The 18,830-nt window shown below is 52.8% G+C and overlaps 2 protein-coding genes across 2 annotated transcripts; both read left to right on the top strand.

The window, feature by feature from the left end:
- Positions 1–2,208: 2,208 nt before the first annotated feature.
- On the top strand, positions 2,209–6,735 carry LOC100859631 (antigen WC1.1-like). Its single transcript, XM_040648666.2, has 10 exons — positions 2,209–2,415; positions 3,016–3,330; positions 3,540–3,848; positions 4,068–4,373; positions 4,519–4,836; positions 4,913–5,227; positions 5,437–5,755; positions 5,898–5,938; positions 6,010–6,324; positions 6,486–6,735. Exons 1-10 carry the CDS (start codon positions 2,349–2,351, stop codon positions 6,539–6,541), a joined length of 2,361 nt encoding a protein of 786 aa, XP_040504600.1. The 5' UTR covers positions 2,209–2,348; the 3' UTR covers positions 6,542–6,735.
- Positions 6,736–6,737: 2 nt separating this feature from the next.
- Positions 6,738–8,491, top strand: LOC121106946 (antigen WC1.1-like). Its single transcript, XM_040648854.2, has 4 exons — positions 6,738–6,896; positions 7,159–7,254; positions 7,449–7,601; positions 7,812–8,491. The coding sequence occupies exons 1-4, from the start codon at positions 6,869–6,871 to the stop codon at positions 7,925–7,927; spliced, it is 393 nt and encodes a 130-aa protein (XP_040504788.1). The 5' UTR covers positions 6,738–6,868; the 3' UTR covers positions 7,928–8,491.
- The last annotated feature ends 10,339 nt before the right edge of the window (positions 8,492–18,830 follow it).

Here is an 18,830-nt window from a genome sequence, read left to right as displayed (position 1 = left end):
TTAAACTCTGTCTGTTCCTACCTCTTTCTTGAGTGAAGTTCTCTCTCTTCTGCCCGACGTGTACATGGGAATGCAGCCATCAGACAAGAACAAGGGTGCCAAAAGGACCATGGGTGGTAGGTGTCAGAAACCAGAGAGAGCAGAGTGTGGGGACTTAATGAATTTAGGTGTGTGTGTGACTGGGGTGGTCTGTGCCCACAGCTGGACTGAAGCTATGGCCATGGAGGCTTATATACTTAGGTGCCCACAACTGGGGCCCCAAGTGGGACCCCAGGGCAGATCCTGGACTGATTGAGAGTCTGAGCCGAGCTGCTAAGGGTATGTTCCATAAATAGATAGATAGACAGATAGGCAGGCAGACAAATGGAGGTAGCATATATGTATGTATATTTTACATATCCCACTAACATTTCTCCATCCTGTTCAGCTACTGAGGAGATTGTGATAAGGCTGTTGCTGCTAACTCTGTTTGCCAACTAGAATTATGCCATGGCACTAAGGTAAATAGAGCACTGCCTGCATCAAGAGGCTTTGAAAGCACAGGGGAAAGGACAGCCTTCTGCTATGAACAGCAGTCTTATACTCATTTTCCCGTGTCCCAGAACTTCAAGGCAGACCCCAGAGAGCCCTGGGGGACAACCGTACCCACTTCTGCTATGGCCAGACCCAAGCCTGGTTCTCCTCATCCTTAACAGCAAAATTGACAAGGAAGCCTGCTGGTAACGCACTGACAGTTGGGAATTCCTTTTGGGCTGTCTGTCTGTGCACCTCATATCCAGAAGCCCCTATCTCTGCTGGGGCTCACAAGTCCACCACCAGTTTCATGGCAAAACCAAACACCAGGGTCACTTCCTGAGGCCAAACATGAGGCCAAGCTCCATTAAGGAAATCCGGGAGAGGCTGGGTCCTTTATTGTTTTACATTCACCTGTAACATGGATGAAAGGATAGAGTGTCTGCTGTGTCCAGAAAAGTGGCAGATTCATTGATTTATAAGGACACGTGGAGTGTGAGAATGTTGATTTCAGGAGAACTGAAAGAAGTCTTCAGAAGTGGCATGATAAGGAAAAAGCAGTAACTAAATATGATGCAACATAGATCTGAGTTCATAAACATGAAGACAGCTCAGTATCCTTTGGTCATTGATGCAGGACATACACAGAGTATCTGTCAAACAGTCGACATAATTCCTGCCAGTTATTAATGCCTTCTGGGTCTGGCTGGGATGGATATCCTCTTCCCCACTGCAGCCCATATAGTGCTTTGTATTATATACCATCCTTATAACCCATGAGCTCACAGCATAAGCTATGTCACATCACTGCTGTTACCCCACGGCCATGTGTCTCAATGTAGTGTGGCCATTGTGGTCAGTGGGATGTCACAGGGGTCAGGACCCTGCCCCATGCCTGTGAGGCTGAAGGAGCAGCCCCCGCAGCCCTGGCTGGTGCAGCCGTGGTGAAGGTGGCTCGGGGACACCGCAGTGACGTGCCCGGGCACAGAGCCAGGAGGAAACCACCGTCTTCCTGCCTGAGCGCTGTGACACGGGGCTGTGGTTTGTGCACCTGCAGCGGTGGGTGGGCTCCAACTCCCAGTCTTCTGTGAGGAATAACGGCTCCTGGGTGACATGGTGAATACTGGGGACACTTCTGAGCCCCTAGACTTGGTCTGCAGGTTCTACTCTGCTGCCGGGGCAGGATCTGTCCCAGCTTCAGCTCCTTCTGGGGACCCAACATGGGGCCCACCATGGAAGAATGGGTGAGCCGGCTCTTCCAGTATGGGGCTCCGACCTTGCCCAAGGACCTTTCCCAGCTACTGCTCCTGGTACAGCAGAATCTGCAGCAGGGCTAGAGGCTGTTCCCCTCCCTTACAGACACAGCCCTGGTGCAGTCCCAACCCTGTGGTTCCTGCAGCATGGGGCCAGCTGGACATTCATATGTTGGTTTGTTGGGCATTTGCAGCACAAGAGATGCTCAGTGCTCCTGCAGAGTGCAAGTAGTGATATGGTATGGTGATAGACCCCTGTCCTCCTACAGCCAACGCGGTGCCATGGTGATTCCCGTCACAGTGACATGACACCCACAGCGGAGCCGTCCCTCATATATGGTCATGAACAGCTCTGGAGAAGTTCATTGGAGGGCTGGGCTGCCTTGGAGGGGAGATAACTTCTGATAAAGTCTAAAAAGGAGACTGCTGCTTTGATTGGCTTCTTCTGCCTCTGCGTAATCAGCTGCAGAGATATATTAGAGATATATTGCTCTCCTGTTGTCATTGTCCCCCAAAGTCCCCAGGAGCTGTAGCAGATAGTTGGGCACTGCAGGGCTGTGCCAGCAGGACAGGAGGCTCAGGATGGGGACAGAAGGACTCCTATCCCCTCAGATGCTGTGGCTCCTCCTCTGGGTGCAGCTGTACAGAGGTAAGTGCCAACTGCCTTGACCAGAAGTCCAAGCTGGCCTGGGGCCAGTGAGCACCAGTGCTCATTGGGATCCCTCTGGGAAGGAGATTTCTTTCTAAGTGCCACTGAAACAAGGGCAGAAGTTGCTGAAGTACACGGACCCTGTGCTTTATTCTGTGTCTTTCTGGGTGGAGGAGTGTATCATAATTTTCCAGGACTACCGACTTTATGGCAGCCAGCCCTGGTTATATTTCCAGACAATGAAGCACCCTTCTGTGACCTCCTGCTCACCAGCACAATGCTCTTGATGCTGCTGGTGGCCCAGCTGGTATTGGTGGCACTCAGTAATCCCCAGAGCACAGCCAGACTCCTCAGGGTCATCCCTGGGGATTCTGGTCAAGCAGGGTGTGATCCTCTGGGTTGGGGTGATTCTCAGGATCGGCTTGGTGCTTCCTGGGAACATGGAAAGCCCTGGGGGTGGTAGTGAGTCTGGTGATGTTGAGACAGGCAGTGCGGCGTCTCCCACTCCAGATCTTGTGACCGTGACTGTGCCTGGGTGTCAGGGGTGCTCCTTTTTGGGGCCTGGGTCTCTCCTGAAATATCTCATGTTGATGTTTGTAGGGGCAGCAGAGGTGAGGCTGGCGGATGGCAGCGGGCGCTGTGATGGGAGAGTGGAGGTGAAACACCAGGACCAGTGGGGGACTGTGTGTCGTGTCAGATGGGATAAGAAGGATGCAGCGGTGGTTTGTAAGCAGCTGGGCTGTGGGTCAGTAATCAGTGCTGTACGGAGTAAAAATTTTGTGCTAGGATCTGGCCGCATTTGGTTGGCTTATGTCGGCTGTCGAGGCACCGAGTCTGCCCTGTCTGACTGCACACACACAGGATGGGGTAAACATTCCTGCACACACTGGGACGATGCTGGAGTTACATGTACAGGTGAGGTACTTGCCACTCCTGACCTCTGGCCAGACTTGGGGGATCAATAAGTAGATATCGTATGTGGCCAGTTGTGCTGTTATTGCTGGTCCCTGGGGAATGGCCATGGGGCCCTGCTTGGTCCCCAGTTGAGGTGGAGGTGAGGAGGGACATGGGCATGGAATTGCCAGAGGGCTCTGGGACCCCACGGGTGCCTTTGTTCGCTCCAGGATTTGTCCGTCTGGTTGGAGGGGACAGCCGCTGCTCAGGACGAGTGGAGATCAATGACAGGGATGGGTGGAAATCTGTCTGTGACTCACACTTTAGTGCCAAAGCTGCTGATGTGGTCTGCAGAGATCTTCAGTGTGGCAGAGCCCTGTCCGTCACCAGAGCAAGTCCCTCTGGAGAAGGGACCGGTCCCATCTGGGACAGAGAGCTGCAGTGTGTGGGGAATGAAACCACCCTCTCCTCCTGCCCCATGGGGACCCCTCAGGACCAGCCCTGCACCCAGACAAGCACTGCTGCCGTCAGCTGCACACGTAAGGGCTCAGGGAAGGCTGTTGGATACTGAGTGTGTGCCAGGGACAGGGACAGGGCTGTGTCGAGTGTGAGGTCAGGAGGGTGATGTGGTATTCTGTATCCCTAAGGCAGTGCTGAAGGAGGAGGCTTCATGTTGTCCCTTTGGCCTCTCCTCCATCTCCTGAGGGAACCAGAGCACAAATCACTCCCCTCCATCCTCCTCTGTCCTCAATTCACAGGGTTCAGGCTGGTGAAAGGCAGCACGGCGTGCATGGGCAGGGTGGAAGTGGAGGTGCAGGGAACATGGGGCACCCTTTGTGCCTCCCGCTGGGACCTCTTGGACGCCCACGTTCTCTGCCATCACCTCGGCTGCGGGTTTGCGGTGTCCGTTCCTGAAGGAGGGCATTTTGGGAGAGGAACCGGCCCGGTCTGGAGTGACTCATTCCATTGTAAGGGGACTGAGTCCAGCCTGGATCAGTGCTCAGTGACCGCCCTGGGGGCCTCTCCGTGCTCCCATGAGACCGATGCTGCCGTCATTTGCTCAGGTGTGTGTCAGGATAATGCTGCTGGAATTCCACCTTGTGTTCCACATGGCCACCCAAAAGTCGGGGATCCCCTGGCATCACCAGGCTGAACCTCTCCCCAGAGAAATCCTGCAGTGTGCATTTGTGGCATTTCTGCTCTCCCCAGGCCTGCCTCACAACGCATCTCTAAGACTGGTGGGTGGAGGGAGCCGGTGCGACGGGCGCGTGGAGATCTTCCAGCGCGGGACATGGGGCAGAGTCCTGGATGATCAGTGGGACATGGAGGACGCTAGCGTGGTGTGCCGGCAGCTGCGCTGCGGGGAGGCAGAGGCAGCCTACACTGTGCCGAGGGCCGAGCGAGGGATGGGCCCCGTGGGGCTGCGCGGGGTGCGGTGTGCAGGCCACGAGGCCAGCCTGAGCCTCTGCAACACATCCCTGCCCGAGGCCACGGGGATCATGGAGGACGTGGGGGCCGTGTGCCAGGGTGAGCAGCGCGACCTCTAGATGCAGGACTGGGCGGGCAGCCAGCCTCTGACAGCTGGGGCTTCCCCCCACTGCAGGGAGCCGCCAGGTCCGGCTGGTGGACGGGGCTGGGCGATGTGCAGGGAGAGTGGAGATCTACTACCGGGGGCAGTGGGGCACGGTCTGCGATGATGCCTGGGACACGGCCGACGCCAGCGTGGTTTGCCGCCAGCTGAGCTGCGGATGGGCCGTGGAGGCGGCCGGCTCGGCTCGCTTTGGGGAGGGCTCTGGGCACATCTGGCTGGATGGCGTGAACTGCTCTGGGGACGAAACTGCTCTCTGGAACTGCTCTGCTGAGGCCTGGGGACAGCACGACTGCGGGCACAAGGAGGATGCGGGAGTCGTCTGCTCAGGTGTGTGCTGGGAGCCCGGGACAGGGAGGCCGGGGGGCTGAGGCCACCAAAGGCCGCTTCCCGAGCCTGTCCTGGGGACGCCCCATCCACCAGTCCAGCTGGGGGCAGTGGGAAGCGCAGCCACCCTAATCCTGAGCAGGGAGCACAGGGGGCTTCCTCTCTCCAGCCCCAAACCAGCGACTTCCCCCTGGGGCCTTTCCTCCTTCCAGAATTCATGGCCCTGAGGCTGGAGAACAGCGATGGCTGCTCCGGGCGCCTGCAAGTTTTCTACAATGGGACGTGGGGGAGTGTTGGCTCCAACTCGATGACTCCTCACACAGCGAAACTGGTGTGCAAGGAGCTGGGCTGTGGGAATGGAGGGACCCGGGAAATCAGCATCTTCTATGGCAGGGTGAATGGCACCGCGTGGCTGGATCACGTGCAGTGTGGGGAGAGCAACAGCTCCTTCTGGCAGTGTCCCTCTGATCCCTGGGAACTGCAGTCGTATGATGATGTGCGAGACGAGACCAACATCACCTGCAATGGTAAGCGAGCCACCTGGGCACAAGATCCTGCTTCCCTCACCATGACCAAGGCGTCACGGGGAGGTGCAAGCAGAGGACCTCCCTGCTGTCCTCTGCACAGGTTCCTTCACTGCTACATTTCCTTCTGCAGGGAGAAAGCTGGAAAGGACGCCGGTAGCTGCATGCCCCAATTCCACGAGCTGCACAGGTGGGAGCTCCTTCTCTGTGTGACTTCTGGCCCAGTCCCGCTGGTGCCATGGGAGGTCACTGCCTCTGCAGACAGGGAGAAGATCCGTGCTGTGGGAGGCAAGGATGGGTGCTCGGGCAGAGTGGAGGTCTGGCACCATGGCTCCTGGGGAACTGTGTGCGACGACTCGTGGGACATGCAGGATGCCGAGGTGGCATGCAGGCAGCTGGGCTGTGGCCCTGCGGTGTCTGCCCTGGACGAGGCTGCGTTTGGGGAGGGGACAGGACCCATCTGGCTGGAGCAGGTGGAGTGCAGGGGCACGGAGCTATCTCTGCAGGCTTGCTGGGCCCGGACTGCGGATGGCGGTGCCTGCCGGCATAAGGAAGATGCAGCTGTGAACTGCTTGGGTGAGTGGCTGGGGTTACTTAGGCTCTACTCACGGTCCAGTGCTCTGGCAGAGCTCTGGGCTGCGTTCCAGCCTTGAGGAAGGGACAGTCTGGGTGGGTACATTAGCCAGTGGTCTGCCTGGTACCACAAGCCCACATCTCAGCTCAGCTTCTCTCTGCAGCTGCAACCAGCGTGACAGCATCCCCCCCACAAAGAGGTATCATCTCCTCCCACTGAAACTGGGTCTCCCCAGGACTCAGGACTGGGGCTTCTTACTGGGATATGAAATGCCCAGGAAGAGGCACCAGGCTGGTGGATATGGGGAGGGTCATAATGTGCCCAATAGGGTGGGAGGTGCCCCATCACTCATCCCCTGGCCCTCTCCCCCTTACTGCCTCGTGCCCCCAAATCTCACGTCCCTGGTGCTGCTCCTGCCACATTTCTGCCCGTGCAGACCCCATTTTGGACTATGCAACCATCAGCAGGAGAGTCTCAGTGCCTGTCATCATTTGCATCATCCTGGGGCTCCTTATTTGCCTACTCCTGGCCCTCCTGGCAAGGCAGATGCAAAGTGCCAGAGCTCGGCACAGAGGTACGTCCTGACTCAGCAGTGCGGTGGAAACGGCTCCTGGAAAGGCTTAGCAATGTCAGTGATGTGCACAGACTTTGCTGGGGGAGGGGAGCACGTGCTGTGTCACTCCACTGACATCCAGCAACAAGCAATAGAGAGAGCCCAGAGGTGGGGGGAGTTCATAATGGAGTGAGGGGAGAAATGGCAGAATGAGGCTGGGGAAGCACAGCAGGGCCTCGTCCCTCTTTGCCCATCCCCTGGCCAGCCCTGTCTCTGTCTCCAGACTCCAGGAGATCTGGGGAGCCCTTCTCTGAAGCTGTGTACGAGGAGATTGAGTACAGCCCAATGAGGGAGAAGAAAATGAGATTCAGTTTCTCAGGTGGGTGCAGGTCGCAGCAGGAACACATTTGTCAATATTTTTCTCCAGTCGAGCCCAGAGCTCACACCATAGCACGTGCTGTGCTGCTTTCCCGGCTCCTGTTCAGAGAGCTCCCTAGCCAAGCTGCAGCCCTAGCATTGGAATAGTGAGGAGGAGGATCTTATCACTGTTATCTGTCCTCTTCTCTTTTACAGACATCCCTGTTCTGCCTGGTGATTCCCCAGTGGAAGGCTATGATGATGCCAGGGAGGTTTCTGACCCTGGAGAGCATCCTGTCCCAGGGCAGGGAGACTGGCAAGTGCCTAGGGCACAGGAGGACAGAGAGGGACCCAGGGATGCTGCCAGAGGTGAGAGGGAAATGCAGTGCTGCAGCTTGGGTGCCATCCCTGGGGCAGTAATGAGAGCCTCACCTCATGGCTTGGAGAACTCTCCTTGGGAGACTTCCATGGGGAGACAGGGACTGGGAGAGCAGGCTGAATGTCCCACAGAGGAGAAAAGTGATGGACCACCCAGGAGGAGCACCCCATGGGGCAAACAGTTGTCTTTGCTGCTTGCAGGAGAGAATCTGCACTCCTGGAGAAGTGCCGGAGTCCCTGAAGTTAATGGAGACACCTCACCTCTGTCCCTTGGGAGCACGGGCTATGATGATGCTGATGAGATGTCTCTGTCATAACCCCATTGGACACAAAGGCTGTGACACCAGAGCGCTAGGATGCCTGAGCTCTGGGACAAGAGACTCTGTCCCTGCCATGAAGTTGGGTGTAGACACAAAGGAGAGGTCAGTGCCACTGAGAGAGCCGTGAGTGCCAGGGGCTCTTTTCACAGAGGCATCAGAAACAGCCATGCAATTCCTCCAAGTTTTATTCCTCTGCTTTTATGTTGTGCATTGCTACTGGTTCCTATTAAAACACTGTGAGAGCTTTGACCCAGAGCTTTTGCTTGCCCGCCCATATTTTGGGACATCTCTCTGAGGCTGACTGGATAAGCAGAGCACAAGGGCACAGTGTTGGGCTGGGGCACTTCTTGGGGACAGTGGGCTTGGGCTCAGGGCCATGGTGCCTGGGAAGTACTCCTGATGAATCTACACCAACCAGGGCAGCCAATGTGACCCTCTGCAAAGTCCCATGATGTTCCCCAGTAGGAGAGACTGACTCCTGCTGCCTTGGAGCCTGTGGACTCCAAGCACTCCAAGAATGGGAAGATCTTTCCTTCTACATTGCTGGAAGCAGAGGACAGAGAGACAGAGAAATCGTCCCCACAAGATGTGGGCTGCAGCCCTAGGTCACGGCGAAGCTCCTGGCCAGGAGAATGGCCCCACTCCACTTCTGCTACCACGTGTGCCAGGCAGTGGGCTGAATAAAAAAGCAGATCAGCCAAATGGAAAAAAAAAAAGGGCTATATATATAGGAAGGTCTACAAGATGGTATAGCTTTATGTAAGCCAGAGTATTCCATATTATGCTGATGAACCAGAAGAAGGAATCCACGTAAGTCTAGATGACTTCACCTATGCCACAGGCCACTCTCAAGAAGTCTATCGTGAGGGTGAGTTCATTCATATAAGCAGGATGGAGTCATGCAGAACAACAGGAACTTCTTTGTGAAGAACAGTGGCTAACTTGTGGTTTGGAGTAATGCAATTACAGAATCATAGAATGGCTTGGGTCGGAAGGGACCTCAAGAATCAGTAAGTGCCATCTCCCTTGTCACACTTGGAGTTGCCAATCTCTAGGTCAAGTCCTAGACCAAGTAGCCCAGGGCCCCATCCAACCTGGCCTTGAACACCTCCGGGGATGCGGCATCCACAACTTCTCTGGGCAGCCTGTTCCAGTGCCACATCATCCTCTCAGTGAAAAAGAAAACTGAGCCACGCGCTTTCAAATACCTGCTTATGCACCTGTAGCTCTTACACTTGTTGTTCTTCCCTGTTATCTAACAGCAATAGAATCAAACAAAACAGGTTATGCACAATGCAGTTGCTCACCACCAGTCTACCAGTGCCTAACCAGTCATCGAGCAACGATAATGCTCCCAGTCACTTTATCCCAGTTTCATTGCTCAGCATGATGCCGTGAGGTAGGGAATCGGAGAATCATACAATTGTAGAATCACTAAGGTTGGAAAAGGCATGTCCCTTTGGCCAGTTTAAGTTTCTGTCCCCTCCCAGCTTCTTGTGCATCCTCAGAACTACACAAAACTTCTTTACTTGAGGGTAAAGGCTTCCAACTGAGTTGGTTAATGTTCCATGCCTGTTTTTGTTCAAGACACATTTGCACAACGCCTTCAATAATACGCTTTAACTTTTTAACTTTAGGCTATCCCTCAAGGGGTGAGACAGTTGGACTAGGTGACCTTTGAAGGTCACTTTCAGCTATTCTATTGCATTGCATTCCTTTCTATTTCATTCTGTTCTCTACTTCCTGGTGCAACTGGGGGGACAGGAGCATCTTCCAGGGCAAACAACCACATCCCAGAGCACTCCGGTGCCTTTCTGAGCAACTGAGCAATTGCTCTGGTGTGCCAGAGCACATCAAACCACAGAAGACAATAGTCTGTCCAGGGTACCCAAGCAGTAACCATGGGCACCCAGGCACCTTTCAGGAGTACTGAAACAACTCACTGAGTGCTGTGGTTTAACTTGGCAGGCAGCAAAACCCCACACAGCCTTTTGTTCACTCTCCCCTCTCCCCTGGTGGGAATAGGGGGAGAGAATTGGAAGAAAAGGTGTAGAACACATACAGTGAGACAAAAACTATTTACAAAGATAGAAAAAAAAGAAGAATGGAAGCAAAAATGTGATGATAACAGTATCTTTCTATCTATCTATCCACAATGCAATTACTTACCATCACAGTGGCTGGCTTGCAGTGTTGTACCTGTGTCGGGGCAATCCCAGATATGAGGACAGACCAGGAGAATAACTCTTAGAGAATATCCCTGCAGAGAAGGACTTAGGGGTCCTGGTAGATGAAAAACTGATCATGAGCCAGTAGTGTGTGCTTGCAGCCTGGGATGCCAACGGTATTCTGAGTTCCATCAGAAGAGGGGTAGTAGAGGGGTGTCATCAGTTTACAGGCCTTTGGTTCATCCCCTAACCATCCCATGAGAAGTCCTGTGAGGCCTTCTGGCAGGGGCAAATATTTTCACAGACCCTTCCCTTGTACAGACCTGTGGGAGATGGAGAGGTCAGCTCGGCCTCGTTGAAGGTCGACTCGCTGGTAATGAGGCTCAGGAAAGGAGACAAGGCCTGAATAAACAGGGGTGTTTTGTACCTACGCATAAGATAAACTCTCTGCTGTTTATGAAGACTTGTTACGGAATTTGCTTTCTAGCCAATGGATTGTTAGTAGAAATGTACTGAATACGTGTGTTAGAATATAAAAGGTTTGCTTGGAACAGTAGAGATAGAGAGAGATACATCATGATCACGATCATCACAGCAATAAAGAAATCTTCCTGGCTCAAGAACCCTGTGCCGTGTTGCTAAATTGCAACACAGACCCACCTCCACCAACAAGTACTGCTGCTTTGGCTGCCCTTAGAGCTTCAGTTCAAGGTGTGGGGGTCCTGAAGCACAGCATCAAGACTGTCACCTGGCCTGCCCCCATGCCTGAATTTCTGTTCTTCTCAAGGACAGAGTCTTTTAAGGGTCCCTAGAGGGGTCTCAATGTCTTAGGGGAGGAAAACGTAAAGGAACCCTATGTCTCCTTGGATCAGGAACTTACCTGAGCATCCTGGCACACACTGAGCCCCTGTTACACTGACAGTCATGGAGGTTGTGAGGAAGCTGTACACTATGATGAGATCTCCCCTCAGCCTCCTCCCCAGGATGAACAAACCAAGAGACTTCAGCCATTCCTCATGCTCCTCTTCTGAACACTTCCCTGTTTTCATAGCTCTCCTGGAGATGCTCTCAAATAGTTTGATGTCCTTCTTCCACTGTGACACTCAAACTGCACACGGAGCTTGAGGTGAGGCTGCAGCAGTGCAGAACAGAGCAGGACAACCTTCTCCTTTGCCTGGATGGCAGTGCAGGACCTGATGCACCCCAGGGTACTGCCGGCCCTTTGGCTGCCAGGGCACACTGCTGACTCATGGTCAACTTGCCAATTACCAGAACCCTCAGATCCCCTCCTTTAGTGTCATTTGCATTTCTTATGCTTGTGGTAAATGATTTCCATTCATTTCAGTTCTTTCTGAGGAGTGAATCTGCTTTGTTTATATTTTCAGTGCACAAACGTGTGTCTGAATGTGGGCCACAGCAGTCTCTCTCAGCATCTGTTGAAAAAAATGGCATTTCCACATTGCACTGCTGGAAGTTTGCTTGAGGACTGTAGAGAGGCCTTCCAGAGAGATCTAGAAAAACTAAACGCTGGGCTATCACCAATTACATGAAATGTAACATGAGCAACTGTCAGATTGTGCACATGGGATGGAGCAACTATGGCCATGTATACTCACTGGGGGAGGAGGGGCTGGAGGGCAACTCAGCATTGAGGAACCCACTGCCCCAAGCAGCTGCTGCCATGGTGGCACATACTCTGCTGCTAACAAGGGTCCTATGTAGCATCTGAGGTCCTGTTGTGCAGGGGCTTGCAGCTGGCAACGTAGCGGTCATAGGACATCACAGTGAGAAGGGAAATTTCTGCTGAGATGAATAAGAGAAAAAAAAAAAAGCACTGTGCAGCACATCCAGCACAGGAGATGTCCCTGGTGTCCCAGAGGGCGTTGGCCATGGCTTTGGGGTAAGTGGTGAAGATACAGCTCAGGTCAAGGAGGGCGAGGTTGAGGAGGAAGAAGTCCATGGGGGTGTGCAGGCGGTGGTCGCAGGCTATGCCTATGATGATGAGGCCGTTGCCCAGGAGGGCAGCCAGGTAGATGCCCAGGAAGAGCCAGAAGTGCAGGAGCTGCAGCTGCTGTGTGTCTGCCAATGCCAGGAGGAGGAACTCACTGATGGAGCTGCTGTTGGGCATCTGCTGCCTCTGGGCACGGGGACCTGTCCAAGCAGTACAACACTTGGTGACCAATCTTTCTGTATGGAAAACGTTCATTCAGCTGCATGATATGAGCCACATTTCATGATGTTGAGTCTTCCATGAGGGCCTCTGCTCTCCTTCTCCTGAGGAAGCAATCTTGTCCCTGAGAGTAGATGGGAATATGTTGGTGGTGTGGAGACAGGTTTTCTTTTCAGAATTTGTCAGATTACTGCACTTCAATACCAAAAATATGGATCCCACATATGTTTTTTTCTGCACCCCTACCTCCCCCTCAACATGCCCCAGGAGTGTTTGATGAAGTCAGAAATCCTAAGCACCTCAGCTGCACTCAGTGTGAATGCCTGTGAGACCTGAGAAGCAAAGGGATTCCCCTCAGTTTAGTGCAAGGTCAGAGGAGCTGGTTGGATTTGTTTCCCATTGTCTTCAGCTTGCAAATTTTATGGATGGAGGATGACTGCACTCCGATGTTACCCTGAAAAGAAGCCAGACCCTGTTGAGAGCAGAGGAATCCACTGCCCGTCACTGTGCATCCACCCTAGCTCCAGGTACCTGAGCAAGGTCTCAGCACACAGTTTTAGCAAAGGACACCTTGTAAGAAGCTGGATCATTCTTGGCTCAAACCTCTTCCAGTGGCGCCCATCCGAGACATAAGCTGCTTATCAAGCTTCTGAGGTCAGTGGTTACCATGAGCACAGCAGAAAGAGCAACAAATGTGCCTGGGCAGCCAGGAGAAACCTTTTTGGCTGTTGCTTCTTGTGGGCATTCAAGCTGACTTACAGAGGTCGTCTCAGGGGAGAGGACCACCGTGCAGTCGGTGCGCACACCTAGCAGCCCATCTGAGACCATCACGTCATCAACTGCTGATTACCCAGCGGGAAGAGCATGTACTATGGACATGCTGTTGCCCCAGTGAACAAAATGTAAGTACCCCTGGCAACTACTGTCACCCCTGACGAACCAAACAGAAGCACCCCTGACAAGCAGCTGCTGCCCCGGCAAACAAAAGGATGCTACGGAGAGGATAAAAACCCAAAGAACTCCGAGGAAGAAGGGGTAACCCCTCCACTGAGCTGCAGCCGTGCATGTCAACAAGACGTTGCTGACCGACTTGCTGCCTCCCTACACACCAATGAGACGTTGCTGGATCCCTGGTGGTGACTGTCCCCTCTAAACTGTTTACTAGGAATCCTCCCTTTACTATTGCTAACTTCCCCATCTTCCCCGCATTCCTTAGTAGCTTAGAATTTGTAATAAATCAATGGACAGCTTTTGGTCTTGTTGGTTGCCTTAATCTTCCTCCAGGTATATATATACGTCAGACTATCTCCTCCAGTAATTGGATTGAGTCACATTCCAAAAGGACTTTGAACAACTCTTGGACTCAGCAAACAAAAACCTCAGAAGTTTTACAAGGAGAAGGAATCCTTTCCTTCCAATTATCTATGGCACTAGAGGGCTAGCAATCTCTACTGCATCCATGCAGGCTCCAACCTGGCTGGATGAGGATCAACCTGCAGCAGAGTGGCATTATTAAGGGTATGAAGAACGATGCCACACAAGCCAGAGGCGATAAATATGAACACGGCCATGAGTTTACTGAGCTGCAGTGTGAGAAGTGTAGTCACCCAGATGAGGGGAGTGCCCATGGCCCTTGATTCGGTACCAGTATGGCAACATTTGTAATAGCATGAACCTGCGTGGGGCTGTTGTGCCTGAGATCACCCAGAGGCATTCTGTGATCAGCCCACAGCTCTGTGTTACAAAGAACATCCACTGAGGTCAGAGGCAGCAGTCCAGGCAGAGAGATACCGTGGTGGGAAGCAGGCATGGTGCCTACATCCTGCAGGGAAACAGGTGCAGGCATGGGACAGTGTAGGACAGCACGTGATGGAGACGGCTGAGGGGGCTGGAAAAGTTGAAAGGCCCTGACAGAACCAAGGTCTTTGTCCAACAGGCTGTGAATGGTGTCTGTGGTACAGAGAACTGTGAGGGGACACACTGTCCTCACGGGACTGGGGTCTCATGGCCTCCTTGTGCCCCTTGCAAAGGCTCCCACTGCCCCAGGAATAGTCTTGATCCTGCATCAGGGACAGGATATCCCTTGCAATGGTCTGGGCATCACGGCTTGGCCTTTCTGCTTCATGAGGCAAAGGATGCTGTTCTCAACGTCAGAGCCACCAGCATAGTGCCTTTGTCTCCCTGTACTCACGGCTTCCAATTATCTGCTCTAACAAGTCCCTGGGGGGGCTGTGTTGGTAATGGCTCTCAGTGGGGCCCATTAATACTCCAAGAAACTTCCTTCTGACTTTATCTTCCTGTGCACTTTGTGCAACCTTCTCTCAGCACTGGAGGATGATGGGCTCAGCACCAAATACCCCATGGGACCCAATACAACCCAGAGAGCCCTCAAGTGCTCTGTGTCTTCCTGACATCTTCCTCAAGTCTTCAGAACCTGTACAGCTAACTGGAGAGCTATCAGGAGTGCACTCAAAGAGGAAGAGCCCAAAGTACATTTAATGAGTCTATTTATTTCTTCATTTTTTTCTCCAGTACTAAAAGAAAATTAAGGCAGCACTTTGCAGACAATATTCACCCCAGGTGTCTCCTAATGAGGTTTGCTTTTTCACTGTGTGGACACACTTTCTCCTCAGCCTCCCCAAGACCATCCCTACTCACATTGGCCCCGTGGGATTTTCATCCCTTTTCCTCACATCAGTCTTCTCCTTTGAAGTCATCAGTTCGGTGTTGCTTTTCCTTTGCATCAACTCCCACTTGCTTTCCTCAGACAACCAGCTGCACATGGGCACAGAGGGATTTCTCCTTGTTGCCAACAAACAGGAATAAACGTGATGCAATGGAATGAATAGTAAAACACTGCCCTCAGCTGGATGCCATGCTCAAGCTGCCTGCCTTCCATGGGGAATTTTTGCACAAGAAGTATTTTTGACAGAGAAAGGAAGGGGTACATATAAATACAGTTAAGAAGTTGTCTAAAGAGTTCCCTGGAGTTTTGAGATGGCACAAGTTTCTGACTTCTTGAAGCTCCTAGATTAAGCAGATAGCTGGGAGGGATCAGAAAGAACAAAGGGCAAAGGGAGGGGGAAATCTGGAGAGCAGTGGGAAGGGCACACGTCCAGATTGCCTGCAGGAAACACACCCTTAGCCATGGCCATTTATTTGGGAGAGCTGTCCCAGCACCTGAATGCATTTGTGTCCTCCAAACACAGGTCTGGAAAACACTGACATCATAAATCTCCTCAAAGACTAATATTTTCAAGTGAAGGGAGAAACTAGGCCCCAAAGCACTTTAGAATCTGAAAGGTGTGTTGGCACATTTTCTTTGATTTGGATCTTTCTCTTCTATTCTTGATCCCAGCTGTACTGACATTAAATAACAACTTTTATCCCTACAGCTTCAAAACAAAGATCTATTTTGACTTCTATACTGTCTGGTTGCCCCCCGCCCTCATCCCCCCAGATTCTCCCTGCCTAGGTTATCCATGATATCCAACGGTCTTTGCACTGAATGTTTCTCACTGGGATATGATAAGTCTCCTATTTGCTTAAATAATTTTTTGATGATCACATGCACCACAGGATTTGCCCAGAGGATTTGTGGATGCCCCATGTTCAAGATAAGGTTGCATGGTGCCCTGAGAATAACAAGAATGTTGGAACTTGATGGGCGTTAAGGTTCCTTCCAATCCAAGGTGTGGTATGATTCTATCACCCTCATGATTCCTTTCCAACTCGAGATCCTATACGTTCTGTTTGCTTGACCCTGAAACCACAAGGCACACCATGACTGTCTGCAGAGGGCATTTTTTCTTCCTGACCAGGAAGCCAGAAACAGACACCGACACTCTCCTCTTTAATCCATTTCCATTCCTTCTCAGCTGTCTCCTCTGCCATCACCGTCAGAACTCAGTGCACTTTTACATATTTAGAATATCCATTCAAAAAATGTCTTTAGCCCAGATGGACCTTCTGTCTTCACCATGGTATTGGTATTCAGGAGACCTCTTTGTGGGGTAGAAGTTGTCTAACAAGCACCAACACCATTATGGCATGGCTTTCATGAAGGCCTGTGCTGCGTTTGCCAGCTTCTCACTGGAGGCAATGCAGGGACTTTTCCTGAGTGGATTACGAGGCTGGGACATCCCCTAGCGAATCAGGCTGGAGGCACTGTGCATTCTTTTGTTCTGAAGAAGGACCTGCTCCTGCTGCAGCACAGAGCACAGCCCCGAGGGCTCCGTGTCCCATGTCGGCTGCAGGCTGTGCAGCCGGGGCTGCAGCCGGGTGCCCAGGGCTGTCCTGCAGAGCAGGGTCCCTGCTGAGCCCCAGGGGCTGTGTGCCGGGCAGGGACTCTGCCGCCTGCCAGGCTCAGCACTCAGCCTGCCTGGGGAGCTGCCCAGGGCGCTGCGGGGAGACGTGTGGGGGGAAGGAGCCCCCCGGCAGGGCAGGAGCCTTCTGCTGCCACAGCTGCTGCCTGGGGCACGGGGCTGTCTGTTCTGGGGCACTTCCATTGAGACTTCCACGTATATCAAGAAGGCAGGGTGAATCTTTAAGGTAAGAACTTTGTGGTGTCTGTGCCTTAATTTTATCCTAATGGAAATGGACAGTGATTTTGAGTACGTCATTGACACTCTTAATTATTATACCGGGCCAAAATCAGAGCTGCCAGGCACGTCATAAACTCCCCGCACCCACTCCTCTGACTACAGACAGCACCAGAATCCCTCTGCTGACCGCATCAGGGTTTGTCTGATGTGCTATTTGGTACCTGCAAACAGGGAGATGCTCCTGAACACTGTCCTGCTGCCAGGAGGGGTCTGCAGGGCACAGCTGAGTGTGCAGGGGCTGGGCTGGGTTCTGTGAGTGATGACAAGAACGAGATGTGGGCAGCAGGTGCTGCAAGGGACAGATCCAGGTTGCAGATCCAGGGTCAGAGGCAGAGGGAACGTGGGAGAGAAAGGCTCTGCAGGGTGGGTTTGGGATGCTATCTGTCCCTGCACTGCAGATGCCTTCCTGTGAGCAAGCCCCTTGTTCTGGCCTCCCACTCAGCACTGCCTCTGCCTCCAAGGCCATGGCTCCAGGCCGTGAGCTGCTCCTCTGCAACCACAGCTCCGCACAGCAAAGGTGCATCTCTCCTGACGTGGGCCCCTTTTGCTCTGCAGATAAAAGAGGCTGAGGGTCACAGCCTGTGACTGTGCAGTCTGGAAGGTGTGTGAGCTGTTGGGTGAGGACAAGGCTTTCTGGAGCGCACAGCTGTCTCTTGCTTCTTTGCTTTCCTCAGGAATCGCTGCATCTTTAGTTCTTCCCTATTTTTGTGCGCTGCTCCTGTTCTCTCTCCAGCAGTCTCTGGCAACAGCAGTGCTAATCGGAGATGTTAACCTCCCTCAACTCCCACCACGTCGTTCAGAAGCCTCACCACGTTCCTTTCCTCATTCTCCCCGGAACTGGGCTGAGACTGAGGGAGACAGGAGTTGGACAGTCTGGGCTCTTTGCCAGAGCAACCTGTGTGTGCAGCCATACTCCAACTGAGCGAGGGGCAGGCACTGAGCAGTTAGTAACAAGCCTGGTGGACAGCCTGAACTGATTGTTTCCTAAATGACAGTGAGGAAAATTTTCTCTCTCATTACTGGATTGTATTTCAAGGGAAGAAAAAGGGAAATCTTTTTATCTCTTCATCAATTCCCAAAATACTGGAGACAATCTAAATTTGGGGAAGGCACTTAAGTAGACACTGAGATGACTTCTTGTGTCCTGGAGCACAAGGTGAGAAGCTTACTTTCATCAGAGGAAGCATGCATACTAAGGCTGTAGAATCCTTTTCTTGTAGATAGAATCACAGGATCACAGAATCCTTAGAATTGGAAGGGACTCCCAAAGGTCGTCTAGTCCAACTCATGCAGGAACTGGAAAAAATCGTGAGTATTTCACGGTCATTTGAAGACAGGGTCTATTCTATCAAAATTAAGGGACGCAACGTCAGAAATCATTCCCTTTCAGATACAGAAGAGACTGGTGGAAACTTCCATGTGCCCAAAGGTATAGAGCGGGACTGACTCCTCTGCAGGCTTTCCTAACATATCTTCTTGTCATCCTCCTTGGACAGGTCCCTGTGTCAAGAGCAGCAGATGTCAAACAGCAGCTCCATCAGCGAGTTCCTCCTCCTGGCATTCACAGACACACGGCAGCTGCGGCTCCTACACTTCTGGCTCTTCCTGGGCATCTACCTGGCTGCCCTCCTGGGCAACGGCCTCATCGGCACAGCCGTAGCCTGTGACCACCGCCTGCACACCCCCATGGACTTCTTCCTCCTCAACCTCGCCCTCCTCGACCTGGGCTGCATCTCCACCACCCTCCCCAAAGCCATGGCCAACGCCCTCTGGGACACCACGGACAGCTCCTATGCTGGATGTTCTGCACGGTGCTTTCTGTTTGTCTTTCTGATGTCAGCAGAATATTCCTTTCTCACTGTGATGTCCTATGACCGCTACGTTGCCATCTGCAAGCCTCTGCACTATGGGACCCTGCTGGGCAGCAGAGCTTGTGCCAGCATGGCAGCAGCTGCCTG

The sequence above is a fragment of the Gallus gallus genome, chromosome 16, assembly GCF_016699485.2.
Source record: "Gallus gallus isolate bGalGal1 chromosome 16, bGalGal1.mat.broiler.GRCg7b, whole genome shotgun sequence".
NCBI lineage: Eukaryota > Metazoa > Chordata > Aves > Galliformes > Phasianidae > Gallus > Gallus gallus.
The sequence above is the reverse complement of the archived record's forward strand: the minus strand, read 5'-3'. Positions and strand labels throughout refer to the sequence as shown.